At 41.5% G+C, this 25,527-nt stretch overlaps 1 protein-coding gene across 1 annotated transcript in view; it reads right to left on the bottom strand.

The window, feature by feature from the left end:
* LOC139414863 (kinesin-like protein KIF3C) overlaps positions 1-25,030 on the bottom strand; it is a 53,351-nt gene extending 28,321 nt beyond the window's left edge. Inside the window, exon 1 of the mRNA XM_071162443.1 lies at positions 22,620-25,030. Within this exon, the coding sequence (XP_071018544.1) occupies positions 22,620-24,041 (1,422 nt within the window). The 5' untranslated portion in view covers positions 24,042-25,030. The remainder of the gene's footprint in view (positions 1-22,619) is intronic.
* Between the last annotated feature and the right edge of the window lie 497 nt (positions 25,031-25,527).

Below are 25,527 nucleotides of genomic sequence, written 5' to 3'. Positions count from 1 at the left end.
TGACCCTTACATCCTACATACTGACCCCTACATTCTACATGCTGACCACTACATTCCATATACTGACACCTACATTCTATATACTGACCCCTACATTCTATATACAGACCCCTACATTCTGACCCATACATACTGACCCCTACATTCTACACACTGACCCCTACATTCTATATACTGACCCCTACATACTGACTCCTACATTCTATATATTGCCACCTACATACTGACCCCTACATTCTACATACTGACCCCTACATACTGATCCCTATATTCTATATATTGACCACTACATACTGACCCCTACAGTCTATATACTGACCCCTACATTCTACATACTGACCCCTACAGTCTACATACTGACCCCTACATTCTATACACTGACCCCTACATTCTACATACTGACCCCTACATTCTACATGCTGACACCTACATTCTACATACTGACCCCTACATTCTACATGCTGACCCCTACATTCTACATACTGACCCCTACATTCTATATACTGACCCCATACTACATACTGACCCCTACATTCTACATACTGACCCCTACATTCTATATACTGACCCCTACATTCTACACACTGACCCCATACTACATATTGACCCCTTCATTATACATACTGACCCCTACATTCTATATATTGACCCCTACATACTGATCCCTACATTCTATATACTGACCCCTACATTCTACATACTGACCCCTACATTCTACACACTGACCCCTACATTCTATATACTGACCCCTACATACTGACTCCTACATTCTATATATTGACCCCTACATACTGACCCCTACATTCTACATACTGACCCCTACATACTGACCCCTACATTCTATATATTGACCACTACATACTGACCCCTACAGTCTATATACTGACACCTACATTCTACATACTGACCCCTACATTCTACATGCTGACCCCTACATTCTACATACTGACCCCTACATTCTACATACTGACCCCTTCATTCTACATACTGACCCCATACTACATACTGACCCCTACATTCTACATACTGACCCCTACATTCTATATACTGACCCCTACATTCTACATACTGACCCCATACTACATATTGACCCTTACATTATACATACTGACCCCTACATTATATATATTGACCCCTACAAACTGATCCCTACATTCTATATACTGACCCCTACATTCTACATACTGACCCCTACATACTACATAATAACCCTTACGTTCTACATACTGACCGCAACATACTTAACCCTACATTCTACATATTGACCCCTACATTCTACATACTGACCCCTACATACTACATACTGACCCCTACATTCTACATATTGACCCCTACATACTATATGCTGACTCCTACATTCTACATACTGACCCCTACATTCTACATACTGACCCCTACATTCTACATGCTGACCACTACATTCCATATACTGACACCTACATTCTACATACTGACCCCTACATTCTACATGCTGACCCCTACATTCTACATACTGACCCCATACTACATACTGACCCCTAAATTCTACATACTGACCCCTACATTCTATATACTGACCCCTACATTCTACATACTGACCCCATACTACATATTGACCCCTACATTATACATACTGACCCCTACATTATATATATTGACCCCTACATACTGATCCCTACATTCTATATACTGACCCCTACATTCTACATACTGACCCCTACATACTACATACTAACCCTTACATTCTACAAACTGACCGCAACATACTGAACCCTACATTCTACATATTGACCCCTACATTCTACATGCTGACCCCTACATACTACATACTGACCCCTACATTCTACATATTGACCCCTACATACTATATACTGACCCCTACATTCTACATACTGACCCCTACATTCTACATACTGACCCCTACATTCTACATACTGACCCCTACATTCTACATACTGACCCCATACTACATACTGACAACTACATTATACATACTGACCCCTACATTCTATATACTGACCCCTACATTCTACATACTGACCCCATACTACATATTGACCCCTACATTATACATACTGACCCCTACATTATATATATTGACCCCTACATACTGATCCCTATATTCTATATACTGACCCCTACATTCTACATACTGACCCCTACATACTACATACTAACCCTTACATTCTACAAACTGACCGCAACATACTGAACCCTACATTCTACATATTTACCCCTACATTCTACATGCTGACCCCTACATACTACATACTGACCCTTACATTCTACATATTGACCCCTACATACTATATACTGACCCCTACATTCTACATACTGACCCCTACATTCTAATTACTGACACCTACATTCCATATACTGACCCCTACATTCTACATACTGACCCCTGCATTCTACATACTGACCCCTACATTCTATATACTGACCCCTACATTCTACATACTGACCCCTACCTTCTACATGCTGACCCTTACATTCTACACAATGACCCCTACATTCTACATGCTGACCCCTACATTCTATATACTGACCCAAACATTCTACATACTGACCCCTACATTCTACATACTGACCCCTACATTCCATATACTGACCCCTACATTCTACATACTGACCCCTGCATTCTACATACTGACCCCTACATTCTATATACTGAGCCCTACATTCTACATACTGACCCCTACATTCTACATGCTGACCCCTACATTCTACATACTGACCCCTACATTCTACATGCTGACTAACACATTCTATATACTGACCCCAACATTCTACATATTGACCCTACATACTGACCCTTACATTCTACATACTGACCCCTACATTCCATATACTGACCCCTACATTCTACATACTGACCCTGCATTCTACATACTGACCCCTACATTCTATATAATTATCCCTACATTCTACATGCTGACCCCTACATTCTACATACTGACCCCTACATTCTACATATTGAGCCCTACATACTATTAACTGACCCTTACATCCTACATACTGACCCCTACATTCTACATGCTGACCACTACATTCCATATACTGACACCTACATTCTATATACTGACCCCTACATTCTATATACAGACCCCTACATTCTGACCCATACATACTGACCCCTACATTCTACACACTGACCCCTACATTCTATATACTGACCCCTACATACTGACTCCTACATTCTATATATTGCCACCTACATACTGACCCCTACATTCTACATACTGACCCCTACATACTGATCCCTATATTCTATATATTGACCACTACATACTGACCCCTACAGTCTATATACTGACCCCTACATTCTACATACTGACCCCTACAGTCTACATACTGACCCCTACATTCTATACACTGACCCCTACATTCTACATACTGACCCCTACATTCTACATGCTGACACCTACATTCTACATACTGACCCCTACATTCTACATGCTGACCCCTACATTCTACATACTGACCCCTACATTCTATATACTGACCCCATACTACATACTGACCCCTACATTCTACATACTGACCCCTACATTCTATATACTGACCCCTACATTCTACACACTGACCCCATACTACATATTGACCCCTTCATTATACATACTGACCCCTACATTCTATATATTGACCCCTACATACTGATCCCTACATTCTATATACTGACCCCTACATTCTACATACTGACCCCTACATTCTACACACTGACCCCTAAATTCTATATACTGACCCCTACATACTGACTCCTACATTCTATATATTGACCCCTACATACTGACCCCTACATTCTACATACTGACCCCTACATACTGACCCCTACATTCTATATATTGACCACTACATACTGACCCCTACAGTCTATATACTGACCCCTACATTCTACATACTGACCCCTACAGTCTACAAACTGACCCCTACATTCTACATACTGACCCCTACATTCTACATGCTGACTCCTACATTCTACATACTGACCCCTACATTCTACATACTGACCCCTACATTCTACATGCTGACCACTACATTCCATATACTGACACCTACATTCTACATACTGACCCCTACATTCTACATGCTGACCCCTACATTCTACATACTGACCCCTACATTCTACATACTGACCCCTTCATTCTACATACTGACCCCATACTACATACTGACCCCTACATTCTACATACTGACCCCTACATTCTATATACTGACCCCTACATTCTACATACTGACCCCATACTACATATTGACCCTTACATTATACATACTGACCCCTACATTATATATATTGACCCCTACAAACTGATCCCTACATTCTATATACTGACCCCTACATTCTACATACTGACCCCTACATACTACATAATAACCCTTACGTTCTACATACTGACCGCAACATACTTAACCCTACATTCTACATATTGACCCCTACATTCTACATACTGACCCCTACATACTACATACTGACCCCTACATTCTACATATTGACCCCTACATACTATATGCTGACTCCTACATTCTACATACTGACCCCTACATTCTACATACTGACCCCTACATTCTACATGCTGACCACTACATTCCATATACTGACACCTACATTCTACATACTGACCCCTACATTCTACATGCTGACCCCTACATTCTACATACTGACCCCATACTACATACTGACCCCTAAATTCTACATACTGACCCCTACATTCTATATACTGACCCCTACATTCTACATACTGACCCCATACTACATATTGACCCCTACATTATACATACTGACCCCTACATTATATATATTGACCCCTACATACTGATCCCTACATTCTATATACTGACCCCTACATTCTACATACTGACCCCTACATACTACATACTAACCCTTACATTCTACAAACTGACCGCAACATACTGAACCCTACATTCTACATATTGACCCCTACATTCTACATGCTGACCCCTACATACTACATACTGACCCCTACATACTACATATTGACCCCTACATACTATATACTGACCCCTACATTCTACATACTGACCCCTACATTCTACTTACTGACCCCTACATTCTATATACTGACCCCTACATTCTACATACTGACCCCTGCATTCTACATACTGACCCCTACATTCTATATACTGACCCCTACATTCTACATACTGACCCCTACATTCTGCATACTGACCCCTACATTCTACATGCTGACCCCTACATTCTATATACTGACCCAAACATTCTACATATTGACCCCTACATACTGACCCTTGCATTCTATATGCTGACCTCTACATTCTACATACTGACCCCTGCATTCTACATACTGACCCCTACATTCTATATACTGATCCCTACATTCTACATACTGACCCCTAAATTCTACATGCTGACCCCTACATTCTACATACTGACCCCTACATTCTACATATTGAGCCCTACATACTATATACTGACCCTTACATCCTACATACTGACCCCTACATTCTACATGCTGACCAATACATTCCATATACTGACACCTACATTCTACATACTGACCCCTACATTCTATATACTGACCCCTACATTCTGACCCCTACATACTGACCCCTACATTCTACACACTGACCCCTACACTCTTTATATTGACCCCTACATACTGACCCCTACATTCTACATACTGACCCCTACATTCTATATATTGACCACTACATACTGACCCCTACAGTCTATATACTGACCCCTACATTCTACATACTGACCCCTACAGTCTACATACTGACCCCTACAGTCTATATACTGACCCCTACAGTCTACATACTGACCCCTACATTCTATACACTGACCCCTACATTCTACATACTGACCCCTACACACTGACCCCTACATTCTATATATTGACCAGTACATACTGACACCTACATTCTACATGCTGACCCCTACATTCTACATACTGACCCCTACATTCTACATACTGACCCCTACATTCTACATACTGACCCCATACTACATACTGACCCCTACATTCTATATACTGACCCCTACATTCTACATACTGACCCAATACTACATACTGACCCCTACATTATACATACTGACCCCTACATTCTATATACTGACCCCTACATTATATATATTGACCCCTACATACTGATCCCTACATTCTATATACTGACCCCTACATTCTACATACTGACCCCTACATACTACATACTAACCCTTACATTCTACAAACTGACCGCAACATACTGAACCCTACATTCTACATATTGACCCCTACATTCTACATGCTGACCCCTACATACTACATACTGACCCCTACATACTACATATTGACCCCTACATACTATATACTGACCCCTACATTCTACATACTGACCCCTACATTCTACTTACTGACCCCTACATTCTATATACTGACCCCTACATTCTACATACTGACCCCTGCATTCTACATACTGACCCCTACATTCTATATACTGACCCCTACATTCTACATACTGACCCCTACATTCTGCATACTGACCCCTACATTCTACATGCTGACCCCTACATTCTATATACTGACCCAAACATTCTACATATTGACCCCTACATACTGACCCTTGCATTCTATATGCTGACCTCTACATTCTACATACTGACCCCTGCATTCTACATACTGACCCCTACATTCTATATACTGATCCCTACATTCTACATACTGACCCCTAAATTCTACATGCTGACCCCTACATTCTACATACTGACCCCTACATTCTACATATTGAGCCCTACATACTATATACTGACCCTTACATCCTACATACTGACCCCTACATTCTACATGCTGACCAATACATTCCATATACTGACACCTACATTCTACATACTGACCCCTACATTCTATATACTGACCCCTACATTCTGACCCCTACATACTGACCCCTACATTCTACACACTGACCCCTACACTCTTTATATTGACCCCTACATACTGACCCCTACATTCTACATACTGACCCCTACATTCTATATATTGACCACTACATACTGACCCCTACAGTCTATATACTGACCCCTACATTCTACATACTGACCCCTACAGTCTACATACTGACCCCTACAGTCTATATACTGACCCCTACAGTCTACATACTGACCCCTACATTCTATACACTGACCCCTACATTCTACATACTGACCCCTACACACTGACCCCTACATTCTATATATTGACCAGTACATACTGACACCTACATTCTACATGCTGACCCCTACATTCTACATACTGACCCCTACATTCTACATACTGACCCCTACATTCTACATACTGACCCCATACTACATACTGACCCCTACATTCTATATACTGACCCCTACATTCTACATACTGACCCAATACTACATACTGACCCCTACATTATACATACTGACCCCTACATTCTATATACTGACCCCTACATTCTAAATACTGACCCCTACATTCTACATGCTGACCCCTACATTCTACATATTGACCCCTACATACTATATACTGACCCCTACATTCTACATACTGACCCCTACATTCTACATACTGACCCCTACATTCTACATTCTGACCCCATACTACATACTGACCCCTACATTCTACATACTGACCCCTACATTCTATATACTGACCCCTACATTCTACATACTGACCCCATACCTCATACTGACCCCTACATTCTACATACTGACCCCTACATTCTATATACTGACCCCTACATTCTACATACTGACCCAATACTACATACTGACCCCTACATTACACATACTGACCCCTACATTCTATATACTGACCCCTACATTCTAAATACTGACCCCTACATACTATATACTGACCCCTACATTCTACATACTGACCCCTACATTCTACATACTGACCCCTACATTCTACATACTGACCCCTAAATTCTACATACTGACCCCTACATTCTACATACTGACCCCTAAATTCTACATACTGACCCCTACATTCTACATGCTGACCCCTACATTCTACATACTGACCCCTACATTCTACATACTGACCCCTACATTCTACATACTGACCCCATACTACATACTGACCCCTACATTCTACATACTGACCCCTACATTCTATATACTGGCCCCTACATTCTACATACTGACCCAATACTACATACTGACCCCTACATTATACATACTGACCCCTACATTCTATATACTGACCCCTACATTCTAAATACTGACCCCTACATTCTACATACTGACCCCTACATTCTACATATTGACCCCTACATACTAGATACTGACCCCTACATTCTACATACTGACCCCTATGTACTGACCCCTACATTCAATATAGTGACCTCTACATTCTACATACTGACCAGTACATTCTATATACTGACCCCTGCATACTGACCTCTACATTCTACATAGTGACCCCTACATTCGACATACTGACCCCTACATACTGACCCCTACATTCTATATGTTGACCACTACATACTGACCCCTACAGTCTATATACTGACCCCTACATTCTACATACTGACCCCTACAGTCTACAAACTGACCCCTACATTCTATACACTGACCCCTACATTCTACATACTGACCCCTACATTCTACATGCTGACCCCTACATTCTACATACTGACCCCTACATTCTACATACTGACCCCTAAATTCTACATACTGACCCCTACATTCTATATACTGACCCCTACATTCTACATACTGACCCCATACCTCATACTGACCCCTACATTCTACATACTGACCCCTAAATTCTACATACTGACCCCTACATTCTACATGCTGACCCCTACATTCTATATACTGACCCTTAATACTACATACTGACCCCTACATACTACAAACTGACCCCTACATTCTACATACTGACCCCTACATTCTACATACTGACCCCTACATCCTACATACTGACCGCTACATTCTACATACTGACCCCTACATTCTACATACGGACCCCTACATTCTATATACTTGGGTTGTGCCGTGGCGGAGGTCTTTGTGGGCTATAATCAGCCTTGTCTCAGGATGGTAAGTTGGTGGTTGAAGATATCCCTCTAGTGGTGTGGGGGCTGTGCTTTGGCAAAGTGGGTGGGGTTATATCCTTCCTGTTTGGCCCTGTCCGGGGGTGTCCTCGGATGGGGCCACAGTGTCTCCTGACCCCTCCTGTCTCAGCCTCCAGTATTTATGCTGCAGTAGTTTATGTGTCGGGGGGCTAGGGTCAGTTTGTTATATCTGGAGTACTTCTCCTGTCCTATTCGGTGTCCTGTGTGAATCTAAGTGTGCGTTCTCTAATTCTCTCCTTCTCTCTTTCTCTCTCTCGGAGGACCTGAGCCCTAGGACCATGCCCCAGGAATACCTGACATGATGACTCCTTGTTGTCCCCAGTCCACCTGGCTGTGCTGCTGCTCCAGTTTCAACTGTTCTGCCTTATTATTATTCGACCATGCTGGTCATTTATGAACATTTGAACATCTTAGCCATGTTCTGTTATAATCTCCACCTGGCACAGCCAGAAGAGGACTGGCCATCCCACATATGCTCTCTCTAATTCTCTCTTTCTTTCTCTCTCTCGGAGGACCTGAGCCCTAGGACCATGCCCCAGGAATACCTGACATGATGACTCCTTGCTGTCCCCAGTCCACCTGACTGTGCTGCTGCTCCAGTTTCAACTGTTCTGCCTTATTATTATTCGACCATACTGGTCATTTATGAACATTTGAACATCTTGGCCATGTTCTGTTATAATTTCCACCCGGCACAGCCAGAAGAGGACTGGCCACCCCACATAGCCTGGTTCCTCTCTAGGTTTCTTCCTAGGTTTTGGCCTTTCTAGGGAGTTTTTCCTAGCCACCGTTCTTCTACACCTGCATTGCTTGCTGTTTGGGGTTTTAGGCTGGGTTTCTGTACAGCACTTTGAGATATCAGCTGATGTACGAAGGGCTATATAAATACATTTGATTTGATTTGATTTGATGATATACTGACCCCTACATTCTACATACTGACCCCTACATACAGACCCCTAAAGTCTATATACTGACCCCTACATTCTATATACTGACCCCTAAGTTGTATATACTGACCCCTACATTCTACATTCTGACCCATACATTCTACATAGTGACCACTACATACTGACCAAAACATTCTACACACTGATCCCTACATACTACATACTGACCCCTACATTCTACATACTGACCCCTACATACTACATACTAACCCTTACATTCTACATACTGACCCCAACATACTGAACCCTACATTCTACATATTGACCCCTACATTCTACATACTGATCCCTACATACTACATACTGACCCCTACATTCTACATATTGACCCCTACAGACTATATACTGACCCCTACATTCTACATACTGACCCCTACATTCTACATACTGACCCCTACATTCCATATACTGACCCCTACATTCTACATACTGACCCCTACATTCTATATACTGACCCCAACATTCTACATATTGACCCCTACATACTGACCCTTACATTCTATATGCTGACCTCTACATTCTATATACTGATCCCTTCATTCGACATACTGACCCCTAAATTCTACATGCTGACCCCTACATTCTACATACTGACCCCAACATTCTACATATTGACCCCTACATACTATATACTGACCCCTACATTCTACATACTGACCCCATACATTCTACATGCTGACCACTACATTCCATATACTGACACCTACATTCTATATACTGACCCCTACATTCTACATACTGACCCCATACTACATACTGACCCCTACATTATACATACTGACCCCTACATTCTATATACTGACCCCTACATTCTACATACTGACCCCTACATTCTACATGCTGACCCCTACATTCTACATACTGACCCCTACATTCTACACATTGACCCCTGCATACTATATACTGACCCCTACATTCTACATACTGACCCCTACATTCTACATACTGACCCCTACATTCCATATACTGACACCTACATTCTACATACTGACCCCTACATTCTACATGCTGACCCCTTCATTCTACATTCTGACCCCTCCAATCTACATATTGACCCCTACATACTATATACTGACCCCTACATTCTACATACTGACCCCTACATTCTACATACTGACCCAATACTACATACTGACCCCTACATTATACATACTGACCCCTACATTCTATATACTGACCCCTACATTCTAAATACTGACCCCTACATTCTACATACTGACCCCTACATTCTACATATTGACCCCTACATACTAGATACTGACCCCTACATTCTACATACTGACCCCTATGTACTGACCCCTACATTCAATATAGTGACCTCTACATTCTACATACTGACCAGTACATTCTATATACTGACCCCTGCATACTGACCTCTACATTCTACATAGTGACCCCTACATTCGACATACTGACCCCTACATACTGACCCCTACATTCTATATGTTGACCACTACATACTGACCCCTACAGTCTATATACTGACCCCTACATTCTACATACTGACCCCTACAGTCTACAAACTGACCCCTACATTCTATACACTGACCCCTACATTCTACATACTGACCCCTACATTCTACATGCTGACCCCTACATTCTACATACTGACCCCTACATTCTACATACTGACCCCTAAATTCTACATACTGACCCCTACATTCTATATACTGACCCCTACATTCTACATACTGACCCCATACCTCATACTGACCCCTACATTCTACATACTGACCCCTAAATTCTACATACTGACCCCTACATTCTACATGCTGACCCCTACATTCTATATACTGACCCTTAATACTACATACTGACCCCTACATACTACAAACTGACCCCTACATTCTACATACTGACCCCTACATTCTACATACTGACCCCTACATCCTACATACTGACCGCTACATTCTACATACTGACCCCTACATTCTACATACGGACCCCTACATTCTATATACTTGGGTTGTGCCGTGGCGGAGGTCTTTGTGGGCTATAATCAGCCTTGTCTCAGGATGGTAAGTTGGTGGTTGAAGATATCCCTCTAGTGGTGTGGGGGCTGTGCTTTGGCAAAGTGGGTGGGGTTATATCCTTCCTGTTTGGCCCTGTCCGGGGGTGTCCTCGGATGGGGCCACAGTGTCTCCTGACCCCTCCTGTCTCAGCCTCCAGTATTTATGCTGCAGTAGTTTATGTGTCGGGGGGCTAGGGTCAGTTTGTTATATCTGGAGTACTTCTCCTGTCCTATTCGGTGTCCTGTGTGAATCTAAGTGTGCGTTCTCTAATTCTCTCCTTCTCTCTTTCTCTCTCTCGGAGGACCTGAGCCCTAGGACCATGCCCCAGGAATACCTGACATGATGACTCCTTGTTGTCCCCAGTCCACCTGGCTGTGCTGCTGCTCCAGTTTCAACTGTTCTGCCTTATTATTATTCGACCATGCTGGTCATTTATGAACATTTGAACATCTTAGCCATGTTCTGTTATAATCTCCACCTGGCACAGCCAGAAGAGGACTGGCCATCCCACATATGCTCTCTCTAATTCTCTCTTTCTTTCTCTCTCTCGGAGGACCTGAGCCCTAGGACCATGCCCCAGGAATACCTGACATGATGACTCCTTGCTGTCCCCAGTCCACCTGACTGTGCTGCTGCTCCAGTTTCAACTGTTCTGCCTTATTATTATTCGACCATACTGGTCATTTATGAACATTTGAACATCTTGGCCATGTTCTGTTATAATTTCCACCCGGCACAGCCAGAAGAGGACTGGCCACCCCACATAGCCTGGTTCCTCTCTAGGTTTCTTCCTAGGTTTTGGCCTTTCTAGGGAGTTTTTCCTAGCCACCGTTCTTCTACACCTGCATTGCTTGCTGTTTGGGGTTTTAGGCTGGGTTTCTGTACAGCACTTTGAGATATCAGCTGATGTACGAAGGGCTATATAAATACATTTGATTTGATTTGATTTGATGATATACTGACCCCTACATTCTACATACTGACCCCTACATACAGACCCCTAAAGTCTATATACTGACCCCTACATTCTATATACTGACCCCTAAGTTGTATATACTGACCCCTACATTCTACATTCTGACCCATACATTCTACATAGTGACCACTACATACTGACCAAAACATTCTACACACTGATCCCTACATACTACATACTGACCCCTACATTCTACATACTGACCCCTACATACTACATACTAACCCTTACATTCTACATACTGACCCCAACATACTGAACCCTACATTCTACATATTGACCCCTACATTCTACATACTGATCCCTACATACTACATACTGACCCCTACATTCTACATATTGACCCCTACAGACTATATACTGACCCCTACATTCTACATACTGACCCCTACATTCTACATACTGACCCCTACATTCCATATACTGACCCCTACATTCTACATACTGACCCCTACATTCTATATACTGACCCCAACATTCTACATATTGACCCCTACATACTGACCCTTACATTCTATATGCTGACCTCTACATTCTATATACTGATCCCTTCATTCGACATACTGACCCCTAAATTCTACATGCTGACCCCTACATTCTACATACTGACCCCAACATTCTACATATTGACCCCTACATACTATATACTGACCCCTACATTCTACATACTGACCCCAACATTCTACATATTGACCCCTACATACTATATACTGACCCCTACATTCTACATACTGACCCCATACATTCTACATGCTGACCACTACATTCCATATACTGACACCTACATTCTATATACTGACCCCTACATTCTACATACTGACCCCATACTACATACTGACCCCTACATTATACATACTGACCCCTACATTCTATATACTGACCCCTACATTCTACATACTGACCCCTACATTCTACATGCTGACCCCTACATTCTACATACTGACCCCTACATTCTACACATTGACCCCTGCATACTATATACTGACCCCTACATTCTACATACTGACCCCTACATTCTACATACTGACCCCTACATTCCATATACTGACACCTACATTCTACATACTGACCCCTACATTCTACATGCTGACCCCTTCATTCTACATTCTGACCCCTCCAATCTACATATTGACCCCTACATACTATATACTGACCCCTACATTCTACATACTGACCCCTACATTCTACATACTGACCCCTACATTCTACATACTGACCCCTACATTCTACATACTGATCCCTACATTCTACATTCTGATCCCTACATACTGACCCCTACATTCTACACACTGACCCCTACATTCTATATACTGACCCCTACATACTGACTACTACATTCTATATATTGACCCCTACATACTGACCCCTACATACTGACCCCTACAGTCTATATACTGACACCTACATTCTATATACTGACCCTTACATTCTATATACTGACCCCTATATTCTATATACTGACCCCTACATACTGACCCCTACATTAAAGAAACAGAGAAACAGGGTCACATTCCCCACAGAACGCACTGCATGTGTATGTGTGTGTGAGTGAAGAGAGGTACTGTATAACATACTAATGAAGAGAGGTACTGTATAATATACTAATGAAGAGAGGAGAGGTACTGTATAATATACTAATGAAGAGAGGTAATGTATACTATACTAGTGAGGGGAGGTACTGTATAATATACTAATGACGAGAGGTACTGTATAATATACTAATGAAGAGAGGAGAGGTACTGTATAATATACTAATGAAGAGGTACTGTTTAATATACTATGGAAGAGAGAAGAGGTACTGTATAACATACTAATGAAGAGGTACTGTTTAATATACTATGGAAGAGAGAAGAGGTACTGTATAACATACTAATGAAGAGGTACTATATAATATACTAATGAAGAGAGGAGAGGTACTGTATAATATACTAATGAAGAGAGGAGAGGTACTGTATAATATACTAATGAAGAGAGGAGAGGTACTGTATAATATACTAATGAAGAGAGGAGAGGTACTATATAATATACTAATGAAGAGAGGAGAGGTACTGTATAATATACTAATGAAGAGAGGAGATGTACTATATAATATACTAATGAAGAGAGGTACTGTATAATATACTAATGAGGAGAGGTACTGTATAATATACCAATGAAGAGAGGTACTGTATAATATACTAATTAAGAGAGGAGAGGTACTGTATAATATACTAATGAAGAGGTACTGTTTAATATACTATGGAAGAGAGAAGAGGTACTGTATAACATACTAATGAAGAGGTACTGTATAATATACTAATGAAGAGAGGAGAGGTACTGTATAAATTACTAATGAAGAGAGGAGAGGTACTATATAATATACTAATGAAGAGAGGTACTGTATAATATACTAATGAAGAGAGGAGAGGTACTGTATAATATACTAATGAAGAGAGGTACTGTATAATATACTAATGAGGAGAGGTACTGTATAATATACCAATGAAGAGAGGTACTGTATAATATACTAATTAAGAGAGGAGAGGTACTGTATAATATACTAATGAAGAGAGGTACTGTATAATATACTAATGAGGAGAGGTACTGTATAATATACTAATGAAGAGAGGTACTGTATAATATACTAATGAAGAGAGGAGAGGTACTGTATAATATACTAATGAAGAGAGGAGAGGTACTGTATAATATACTAATGAGGAGAGGTACTGTATAATATACCAATGAAGAGAGGTACTGTATAATATACTAATGAAGAGAGGAGAGGTACTGTATAATATACTAATGAAGAGAGGAGAGGTACTGTATAATATACTAATGAAGAGAGGAGAGGTACTGTATAATATACTAATGAGGAGAGGTACTGTATAATATACCAATGAAGAGAGGTACTGTATAATATACTAATTAAGAGAGGAGAGGTACTGTATAATATACTAATGAAGAGGTACTGTTTAATATACTATGGAAGAGAGAAGAGGTACTGTATAACATACTAATGAAGAGAGGTACTGTATAATATACTAATGAAGAGAGGAGAGGTACTGTATAATATACTAATGAAGAGAGGAGAGGTACTGTATAATATACTAATGAAGAGAGGAGAGATACTGTATAATATACTAATGAAGAGAGGTACTGTATAATATACTAATGAAGAGAGGAGAGGTACTGTATAATATACTAATGAAGAGAGGTACTGTATAATATACTAATGAAGAGAGGAGAGGTACTGTATAATATACTAATGAAGAGAGGTACTGTATAATATACCAATGAAGAGAGGTACTGTATAATATACTAATGAAGAGAGGAGAGGTACTGTATAATATACTAATGAAGAGAGGTACTGTATAATATACTAATGAGGAGAGGTACTGTATAATATACTAATGAAGAGAGGTACTGTATAATATACTAATGAAGAGAGGAGAGGTACTGTATAATATACTAATGAAGAGAGGAGAGATACTGTATAATATACTAATGAAGAGAGGAGAGATACTGTATAATATACTAATGAAGAGAGGAGAGGTACTGTATAATATACTAATGAAGAGAGGAGAGGTACTGTATAATATACTAATGAAGAGAGGAGAGGTACTGTATAATATACTATGGAAGAGAGAAGAGGTACTGTATAACATACTAATGAAGAGAGGTACTGTATAATATACTAATGAAGAGAGGAGAGGTACTGTATAATATACTAATGAAGAGAGGAGAGGTACTGTATAATATACTAATGAAGAGAGGAGAGGTACTGTATAATATACTAATGAAGAGAGGAGAGGTACTGTATAATATACTAATGAAGAGAAGAGAGGTACTGTATAATATACTAATGAAGAGAGGAGAGGTACTGTATAATATACTAATGAAGAGAAGAGAGGTACTGTATAATATACTAATGAAGAGAGGAGAGGTACTGTATAATATACTAATGAAGAGAGGAGAGATACTGTACATACAGCATACAGCAGATCGTAAATGAAAGGTTCTTTGTTTTGTACTGCCCTTGGTGTGTGTGTGTGTGTGTGTGTGTGTGTGTGTGTGTGTGCAATTTGCAGTCCTTTGTGTTCTGTCACAGTGCGTTAGCATCAGTAAAGAGCCCATTCATCTCTTCACAAAATAACACACACACACAAACACACACACACACAGTACCCTGCTTGGCAACCTCTCTCCACACTACAGCCAGTGAGCCTGTTATAGCTAGTTATAGCCAGTTATAGTCTGTTATATCCTGTTATAGTCTGTTATAGCCTGTTATATCCTGTTATAACCAGTTATAGTCTGTTATAGCCTGTTATATCCTGTTATAACCAGTTATTGTCTGTTATATCCTGTTATAGTCTGTTATATCCTGTTATAGCCTGTTATATTCGGTTATATCCTGTTATAGTCTGTTATAGCCTGTTATATCCTGTTATAACCAGTTATTGTCTGTTATATCCTGTTATAGTCTGTTATATCCTGTTATAGCCTGTTATATTCGGTTATATCCTGTTATAGTCTGTTATAGTCTGTTATAGTCTGTTATATCCTGTTATAGCCTGTTATATTTGGTTATATCCTGTTATAATCTGTTATAGTCTGTTATAACCTGTTATATCCTGTTATAACCAGTTATTGTCTGTTATATCCTGTTATAGTCTGTTATATCCTGTTATAGCCTGTTATATTCGGTTATATCCTGTTATAGCCTGTTAGTCTGTTACAGCCTGTTATAGCCTGTTATAGACTGTTACAGCCTGTACTAATGTTACTTGTTATGTCCTGCTATAGTCTGTTATAGCCTGTTATAACCTGTTACAGCCTGTTACAGTCTGTTACAGCCTGTTATAGACTGTTACAGCCTGTTATAGACTGTTACAGCCTGTTATAGACTGTTTTTCTCTGCCATTCTCAGTGCTGGAGGGACATAAATCCCTGAAATCCTAAGATCAGAGAAAGCCTGCAGCTCCTGATCTTTTGGATCCCTGCTTTTTAATAAATCTGGCAGCTGATTTCATAGCTGAACGAACCACTTACCTATCTGTTCAATCTAACCCTGGAGTGTAATGAAATTCCAAAGATCTGGAAATCAGCATTTGTCCTACCACTTTTAAAGGGCGGAGAGCCAACTCTATTGAGTAATTATAGGCCAATCTCAAAGCTGTCACCACTGGCGAAAATACTTGAAACCCTTGTTAGTGAACAGCTAAAAGAGTTTTTAAATACTAACTCTATTTTATCAATGTACTAATCAGGCTTCAGGAAGAAGCATAGCACAATTACAGCAGCCATGAAGGTTTTAAATGATATCACTGAAGCCCTTCACAAAAAACAGCACCGTGTCTCACTTTTATTGATTTCTCTAAGGCTTTTGATACAGTTGATCATGCTATACTAAGGCAGAGATTGTTGAGTGTAGGTCTTTCGGAGCATGCAGTTGCATGGTTTGCTAACTATCGGTCTGATAGGACTCAGTGCACTCAATTTGATGGGCTCATGTCTGTTAAATTGTCTGTCTGTAATGGTGTGCCCCAGGGCTCTGTACTGGGTCCCCTCTTATTCACTATTTATATAAATAATTTAGACAAAAATGTGCAAAATGCATAACTTAACTTTTATGCTGATGATACTGTTATTTATTGTTGTGCCTCATCTCTCACAAAAGCTTTCCAGAACTTGCAAACTGCTTTTTATACTGTTCAACATACAGTGCCTTAGGAAAGTATTCGGCCCCCTTGAACTTTGCGACCTTTTGCCACATTTCAGGCTTCAAACATAAAGATATAAAACTGTATTTTTTTGTGAAGAATCATCAACAAGTGGGACACAATCATGAAGTGGAACGACATTTATTGGATATTTCAAACTTTTTTAACAAATCAAAATCTGAAAAATTGGGCGTGCAAAATTATTCAGCCCCTTTACTTTCAGTGCAGCAAACTCTCTCCAGAAGTTCAGTGAGGATCTCTGAATGATCCAATGTTGACCTAAATGACTAATGATGATAAATACAATCCACCTGTGTGTAATCAAGTCTCCGTATAAATGCACCTGCACTGTGATAGTCTCAGAGGTCCGTTAAAAGCGCAGAGAGCATCATGAAGAACAAGGAACACACCAGGCAGGTCCGAGATACTGTTGTGAAGAAGTTTAAAGCCGGATTTGGATACAAAAAGATTTCCCAAGCTTTAAACATCCCAAGGAGCACTGTGCAAGCGATAATATTGAAATGGAAGGAGTATCAGACCACTGCAAATCTACCAAGACCTGGCCGTCCCTCTAAACTTTCAGCTCATACAAGGAGAAGACTGATCAGAGATGCAGCCAAGAGGCCCATGATCACTCTGGATGAAATGCAGAGATCTACAGCTGAGGTGGGAGACTCTGTCCATAGGACAACAATCAGTCGTATATTGCACAAATCTGGCCTTTATGGAAGAGTGGCAAGAAGAAAGCCATTTCTTAAAGATATCCATAAAAAGTGTTGTTTAAAGTTTGCCACAAGCCACCTGGGAGACACACCAAACATGTGGAAGAAGGTGCTCTGGTCAGATGAAACCAAAATTGAACTTTTTGGCAACAATGCAAAACGTTATGTTTGGCATAAAAGCAACACAGCTGAACACACCATCCACACTGTCAAACATGGTGGTGGCAGCATCATGGTTTGGGCCTGCTTTTCTTCAGCAGGGACAGGGAAGATGGTTAAAATTGATGGGAAGATGGATGGAGCCAAATACAGGACCATTCTGGAAGAAAACCTGATGGAGTCTGCAAAAGACCTGAGACTGGGACGGAGATTTGTCTTCCAACAAGACAATGATCCAAAACATAAAGCAAAATCTACAATGGAATGGTTCAAAAATAAACATATCCAGGTGTTAGAATGGCCAAGTCAAAGTCCAGACCTGAATCCAATCGAGAATCTGTGGAAAGAACTGAAAACTGCTGTTCACAAATGCTTTCCATCCAACCTCACTGAGCTCGAGCTGTTTTGCAAGGAGGAATGGGAAAAAATGTCAGTCTCTTGATGTGCAAAACTGATAGAGACATACCCCAAGCGACTTACAGCTGTAATCGCAGCAAAAGGTGGCGCTACAAAGTATTAACTTAAGGGGGCTGAATAATTTTGCACGCCCAATTTTTCAGTTTTTGATTTGTTAAAAAAGTTTGAAATATCCAATAAATGTCATTCCACTTCATGATTGTGTCCCACTTGTTGTTGATTCTTCACAAAAAAATACAGTTTTATATCTTTATGTTTGAAGCCTGAAATGTGGCAAAAGGTCGCAAAGTTCAAGGGGGCCGAATACTTTCGCAAGGCACTGTACCTTGTGTCAATTGAAGCTTATCCTCAATACTGACAAAACTAAACTAATGGTGTTTTCTAAAGCAAGAAATAGACCTCTGAACCTTTCACCTATTACCACCTGTCAGGGCAAGGAGATTGAGATTGTAACCTCATATAAATATTTTTGAATTTTAAATGATGATGATGGCCTCTTTAAAATTGCATTTTCAACAATTTACAAAATAATTGAAGCTGAAGTTGTTATTATATTTTAGGAATAAGGCCCGCTTTTCTATTGAAGCCAGAAGGAGGCTAGTATCAGTTACATTTCTGCCTATACTAGACTGTAACAATGCACGCTGAGAGTCGGAAAGCAAGTTCAGGGAGTGAATACATTTAATTAATTAATTAACAAAACAAGAAACACAAACAGCGAACATGATGACTAAGGAAGAAACCAAAGGGAGAGACACATAAAGGGCAGGTAATCAAGGAGGTGATGGAGTCCAGGTGAGTGTCATTATGCGCGTAACGCTGGTGACAGGTGTGTGCCCTAACGAGCAGCCTGGTGACCTAGAGGCCGGAGAGGGAGCACACGTGACAAGACAATGGGGATATTTTCAATATAAATGCTTACGATCAGTGTTTGAGATCAATTGACATCATTTACCATGGAGTATTGAGATGTGTTTTAAACTGCAAAACCATTACGCACCACTGCACTTTATATACCAGGGTTGGCTGGCCTTCTCTAGTCAATTCGTAGGCTCAGGCACTGGTATAATTTTATTTACAAAGCCATTTTGGGTTTACTACCATTTTATTTGGCCATTTTTATCATTCAGAAATGTGGTGGGTACTCTCTTCGTTCTCAGGGCTTTATCCTGCTAACTGTTACAAATGTCCGAACTGAATTTAGTTAAAGGGCTTTTATGTACTCTACCATTCAAAAGTTTGGGGTCACTTAGAAATGTCCTTGTTTTTGTTGAATAAAATAACATCAAATTGATCAGAAATACAGTGTAGACATGGTTAATGTTGTAAATAACTACTGTAGCTGGAAACGGCTGAATTTTAATGGAATATCTACATAGGCGTACAGAGGCCCATTATCAGCAACCATCACTCCTGTGTTCCAATGGCACGTTGTGTTAGCTAATCAAAGTTTATCATTTTAAAAGTCTAATTGATCATTAGAAAACCCTTTTACAATTATGTTAGCACAGCTGAAAACTTGTTCTGATTAAAAAAGCAATAAAACTGGCCTTCTTTAAACTAGTTGAGTATCTGGAGCATCAGCGTTTGTGGGTTCGATTACAGGCTCAAAATGGCCTGCAACAAAGAACTTTTCTGAAACACATCAATCTATCCTTGTTCTAAGAAAGAAATGCGATAAATTGCCAAGAAACTGAAGATTTCGTACAACGCTGTGTACCACTCCCTTCACAGAACAGCGCAAACTGGCTCTAACCAGAATAGAAAGAGGAGTGGGAGGCCCCGGTGCACAACTGAGCAAGAGGACAAGTACATTAGAGTCTCTAGTTTGAGAAACAGACACCTCACAAGTCCTCAACTGGCAGCTTCATTAAATAGTACCCACAAAACACCAGTCTCAACATCAACAGCGAAGAGGCGACTCCGGGGTGTTGGCCTTCTAGGCAGAGTTCCTCTGTCCAGCGTCTATGTTCTTTTGCCCATCTTAATCTTTAATTTTTATTGGCCAGTCTGAGATATGGCTTTTTCTTTGCAACTCAACACACACAGCCACACACACACAGCTGATTGTGTAGAGCATGATTGCAGTAGAGCATGCTGAGAGATGAGTCTATTACTCTCATATCCCCTCTCCTTCTCTCCTCTCTCTCTCTCTCTCAATTCAAATCAAAGGGCTTTATTGGCAAAAATATGTTTACATTTACAAAGCAAGGGAAATAATAAACAAAAGTGAAATAGACAATCACATACTAAAGGGTTGGTTGGGGCTGAGGGAAGGGGGTAATGTTTCAGTTCTGCGATATGATAGGCTGAAATCCAGCTGGCAGGAAGGAAGCATCATCCCCCACAGGAAACAGCAGGAAGAGAGGAGGGTGGGTGGTAGGAGGAGGAGAAGAAGGAGGGGGGGTAGAGGATGAGGGGAGGAGGGGGAGAGAGGAAGGGGAGAGAGGAGGGGGGAAACGAGCAGGGCAGGAGAGGAGGGGAGGAGGGTTGGGGGTAGGAGGGGGAGAAGAAGGAGGGGAGAAGGAGGGGGGGTAGAGAGGAAGGGGAGAGAGTAGGGGGGAGACGAGCAGGGCAGGAGAGGAGGGAAGGAGGGAGGGATAAATACTCCTAAAGATTCCTCTCTATATATGTGTGTGTGAATGTACCTTGTACTTGGCAGTCAACTGCTCGGTGGTGTCCCGCTCCTTCCTCAGATCTCCCATCATTATCTCCTTCTCTCCCAGAAGCCTCTGCTTCTCCACAGCCAATAGTGATCCATCTTCTCTGATGGCCTTATTCTCCTCCTCCAGCCTCTCCTTCTGCAGCTTCCTCTCCACCTCCTCTTCTCCCTCCTCATCCCCTTCTCCGTCCCAGCCCTCCTCCCCTTCCTCCTTCCTGTGTTTGCCCCTCCCTTCCTTGTGGCTGAGCTGTGCGCGGAGCCGTGCAATCTCCTTCTGGAACTCTCTGAGCAGGGCGTCTTTAGGGTCTTCGTTAACTCTTGGCTGGTTCTTGATGTTCTTAGCTCTGTTAGCGTAGCGGAGAGTGGTGAGGGTCTCCTCGTAGTGTTGGGGGGCGGGGCCTAGTGTAGCCACCATCACCGTCTTGGCGTTCCCTCCCAGAGAGTCCTGTAATAACCGGGTCAGTTTAGAGTCCCGATAGGGAACATGGCCGCTACGCCCGTCTGCCAGGGCTGAGATCACGTTGCCTAGCGCTGACAGAGACAGGTTGATCTTAGCGGCTTCCTTCAGGCGTTCTCCGTGGACGCCCGTCTTTGCCTGCCGCTCGCTGCCCGCCAGGTCAACCAGGTTGAGCCGGCCCACCCTGATGTGCTGCCGTCCATCCGGCCCCGTCTGGGAACACTCCACCGTGATGAGGAACAGGGTGTGGGAACGGGAAGAGTGTTCGTTCATGTCTGTCGCTCCCACCGAGCGCACCTGGTTCCCTAAGTTCATGAGCTCCTCTATCTCCTTCACGCTCTTACACACGCACGACGTCAAGTCACGCACATACACCCCGCTCTCCGGGCTCTCTCTCAGCTCCAGGGTGTGGGGGGGCTGGGTGTGCACGTTGGGGACATGAGGGGTGTGCACGTTAGGATCCAGTAGATCCCTGATCTCCTCTCGGTAGATCTCCAGGTAAGAGGCTCTGACCAGGTACTGGCGGTCGGCGGCGGAGCGGGAGATCTGGGTGAAGACGTGTTCGAAGGCGTTGGGGATGACGCCCCGCCTCTCTGGCTCTAGCCACGCTCCCTGCATGGTGTAGGTCTTTCCGGTGCCCGTCTGGCCATAGGCAAAGATGGTTCCATTAAACCCGTCCAGGACTGAGTGGATCAGCGGGCGTACTGTCTCATCGTACAGATCACGTTGTCTAGACGATGCGTCATACACAGAGTCGAACGTAAACGTCTTCCGAGGCTCGCCGGGCAGAGCGCGAGGGTTCCGTAAGACCACCTGACCCCGATGTACATCCATCTCTATGATCCCTCCCCTTCCTCCTGGTGTCCCGGTAACACCAGCTGCCTCTTTCCGGTTTAACGGGCGACAGCGAACCACAACCTTCACAGTCTCACTACTCTTTAACTTAGACATCTGAAGTGGCTATCAGGTAACTATTATTAGAGATTTATAGAAATTAACATTTGTTATTATCAGTTGATCTCTTTCTCCTTAGTGGACACTGTTCTTGCTAGTATTTACCAGGTAATGATCCAACTGGGAAATTGTAGCTTGGTATATCACTTGGTGGCCTAGTACTGAATTTAACACAATGGTGCTAAAGAAACAAATTCATGTTATTATCAGGTCATTATTAATGAATTTACTAGGTCTTTGAGTAGTCAAACAGTAAAATATAGAGCAGGTAACAGAGTAATTACATGAGTCCTATCTGACTGGATGATAACAGCGTCACACTGAACACCAGGCCTCTAGTCCTGCCATGCTAATGACAAATTAGCTTGTTTACAAATAACATTAAATTAGCCTATTTATCAATAATAATAATAATAATCATAATCGGTTTTTGGTCCCACAGTTAAAATATTAGTGCATGTATTGGTCTGTCGAATATCATTCTGTCTCTATCTATTTTAATGTACAATCTCTCTTTCAGAATCCCCACCGGGCCATCTCATATAGATTATTATGCAATCATTTTGTAGATATTATATTCACATTCTTTAACCAATCGGTGTGCTCAGTGATCACGACGGTTCCGTTGAGGTCCATCCGTGTGTTTCTCACCGTCAACAATATGATTTCATCCGCGTTAACTAGCGGTATTAAACACACTTCACGGTGTGCTCAGTGATCACGACGGTTCCGTTGAGGTCCCAGTGCATTCTGTCCGTTAACAGGGGTTAATTCGATAATAAAGCCAGCTCCGCCTTCACAAGTCCCGGTCAATCAAAAGATTTACCAACGGTTTTTCATCCTGCCTCGGTGCCCGGAGATATACCCTAATGCTCTCGTGCGGCAGAGGAGATGCTGCGGCTCCATTAAAGTACTGAGAGCGAGTTTCAGGATGAACAGAGAGGAGATACACACACACACACACACACATACACAAACACATCATTACCTCATTCAGCCACACCCACTGCAGAACGCAATGACGGGACCATGGGAAATTGAGTTTTACACTATTATTAAGTCAAATCAAGTTTATTGAACGCATTTATTGATTTGCATACGTTATCGCAGGTGCAGCGAAATGCTTATGTTTCTAGATCTAACAGTTCGGTAATAATACCTAGTAATATAAAACAATAAACACATAATTCAAACAAACAATGTAAAGAAATAAATTAAGAAATATCAGGAGCAATTTCAGAACCCTTGACTTTTTACACATTTTTATACGTTACAGCCTTATTCTAAAATGGATTAAATAGTTGTTTTCCCTCATCAATCTACACACAATACCCCATAATGACATCACAATACCCCATAATGACATCACAATACCCCATAATGACATCACAATACCCCATAATGACAAAGCAAAAAACAGGTTTTTATAAATGTTAGCTAATTTAATAATAATTAAAAATAAACTGACATACAACATTTACAT

Source organism: Oncorhynchus clarkii, chromosome 8 (genome assembly GCF_045791955.1).
Source record: "Oncorhynchus clarkii lewisi isolate Uvic-CL-2024 chromosome 8, UVic_Ocla_1.0, whole genome shotgun sequence".
Taxonomy (NCBI): domain Eukaryota; kingdom Metazoa; phylum Chordata; class Actinopteri; order Salmoniformes; family Salmonidae; genus Oncorhynchus; species Oncorhynchus clarkii.
This window is presented reverse-complemented; position numbering and strand designations above follow the sequence as displayed.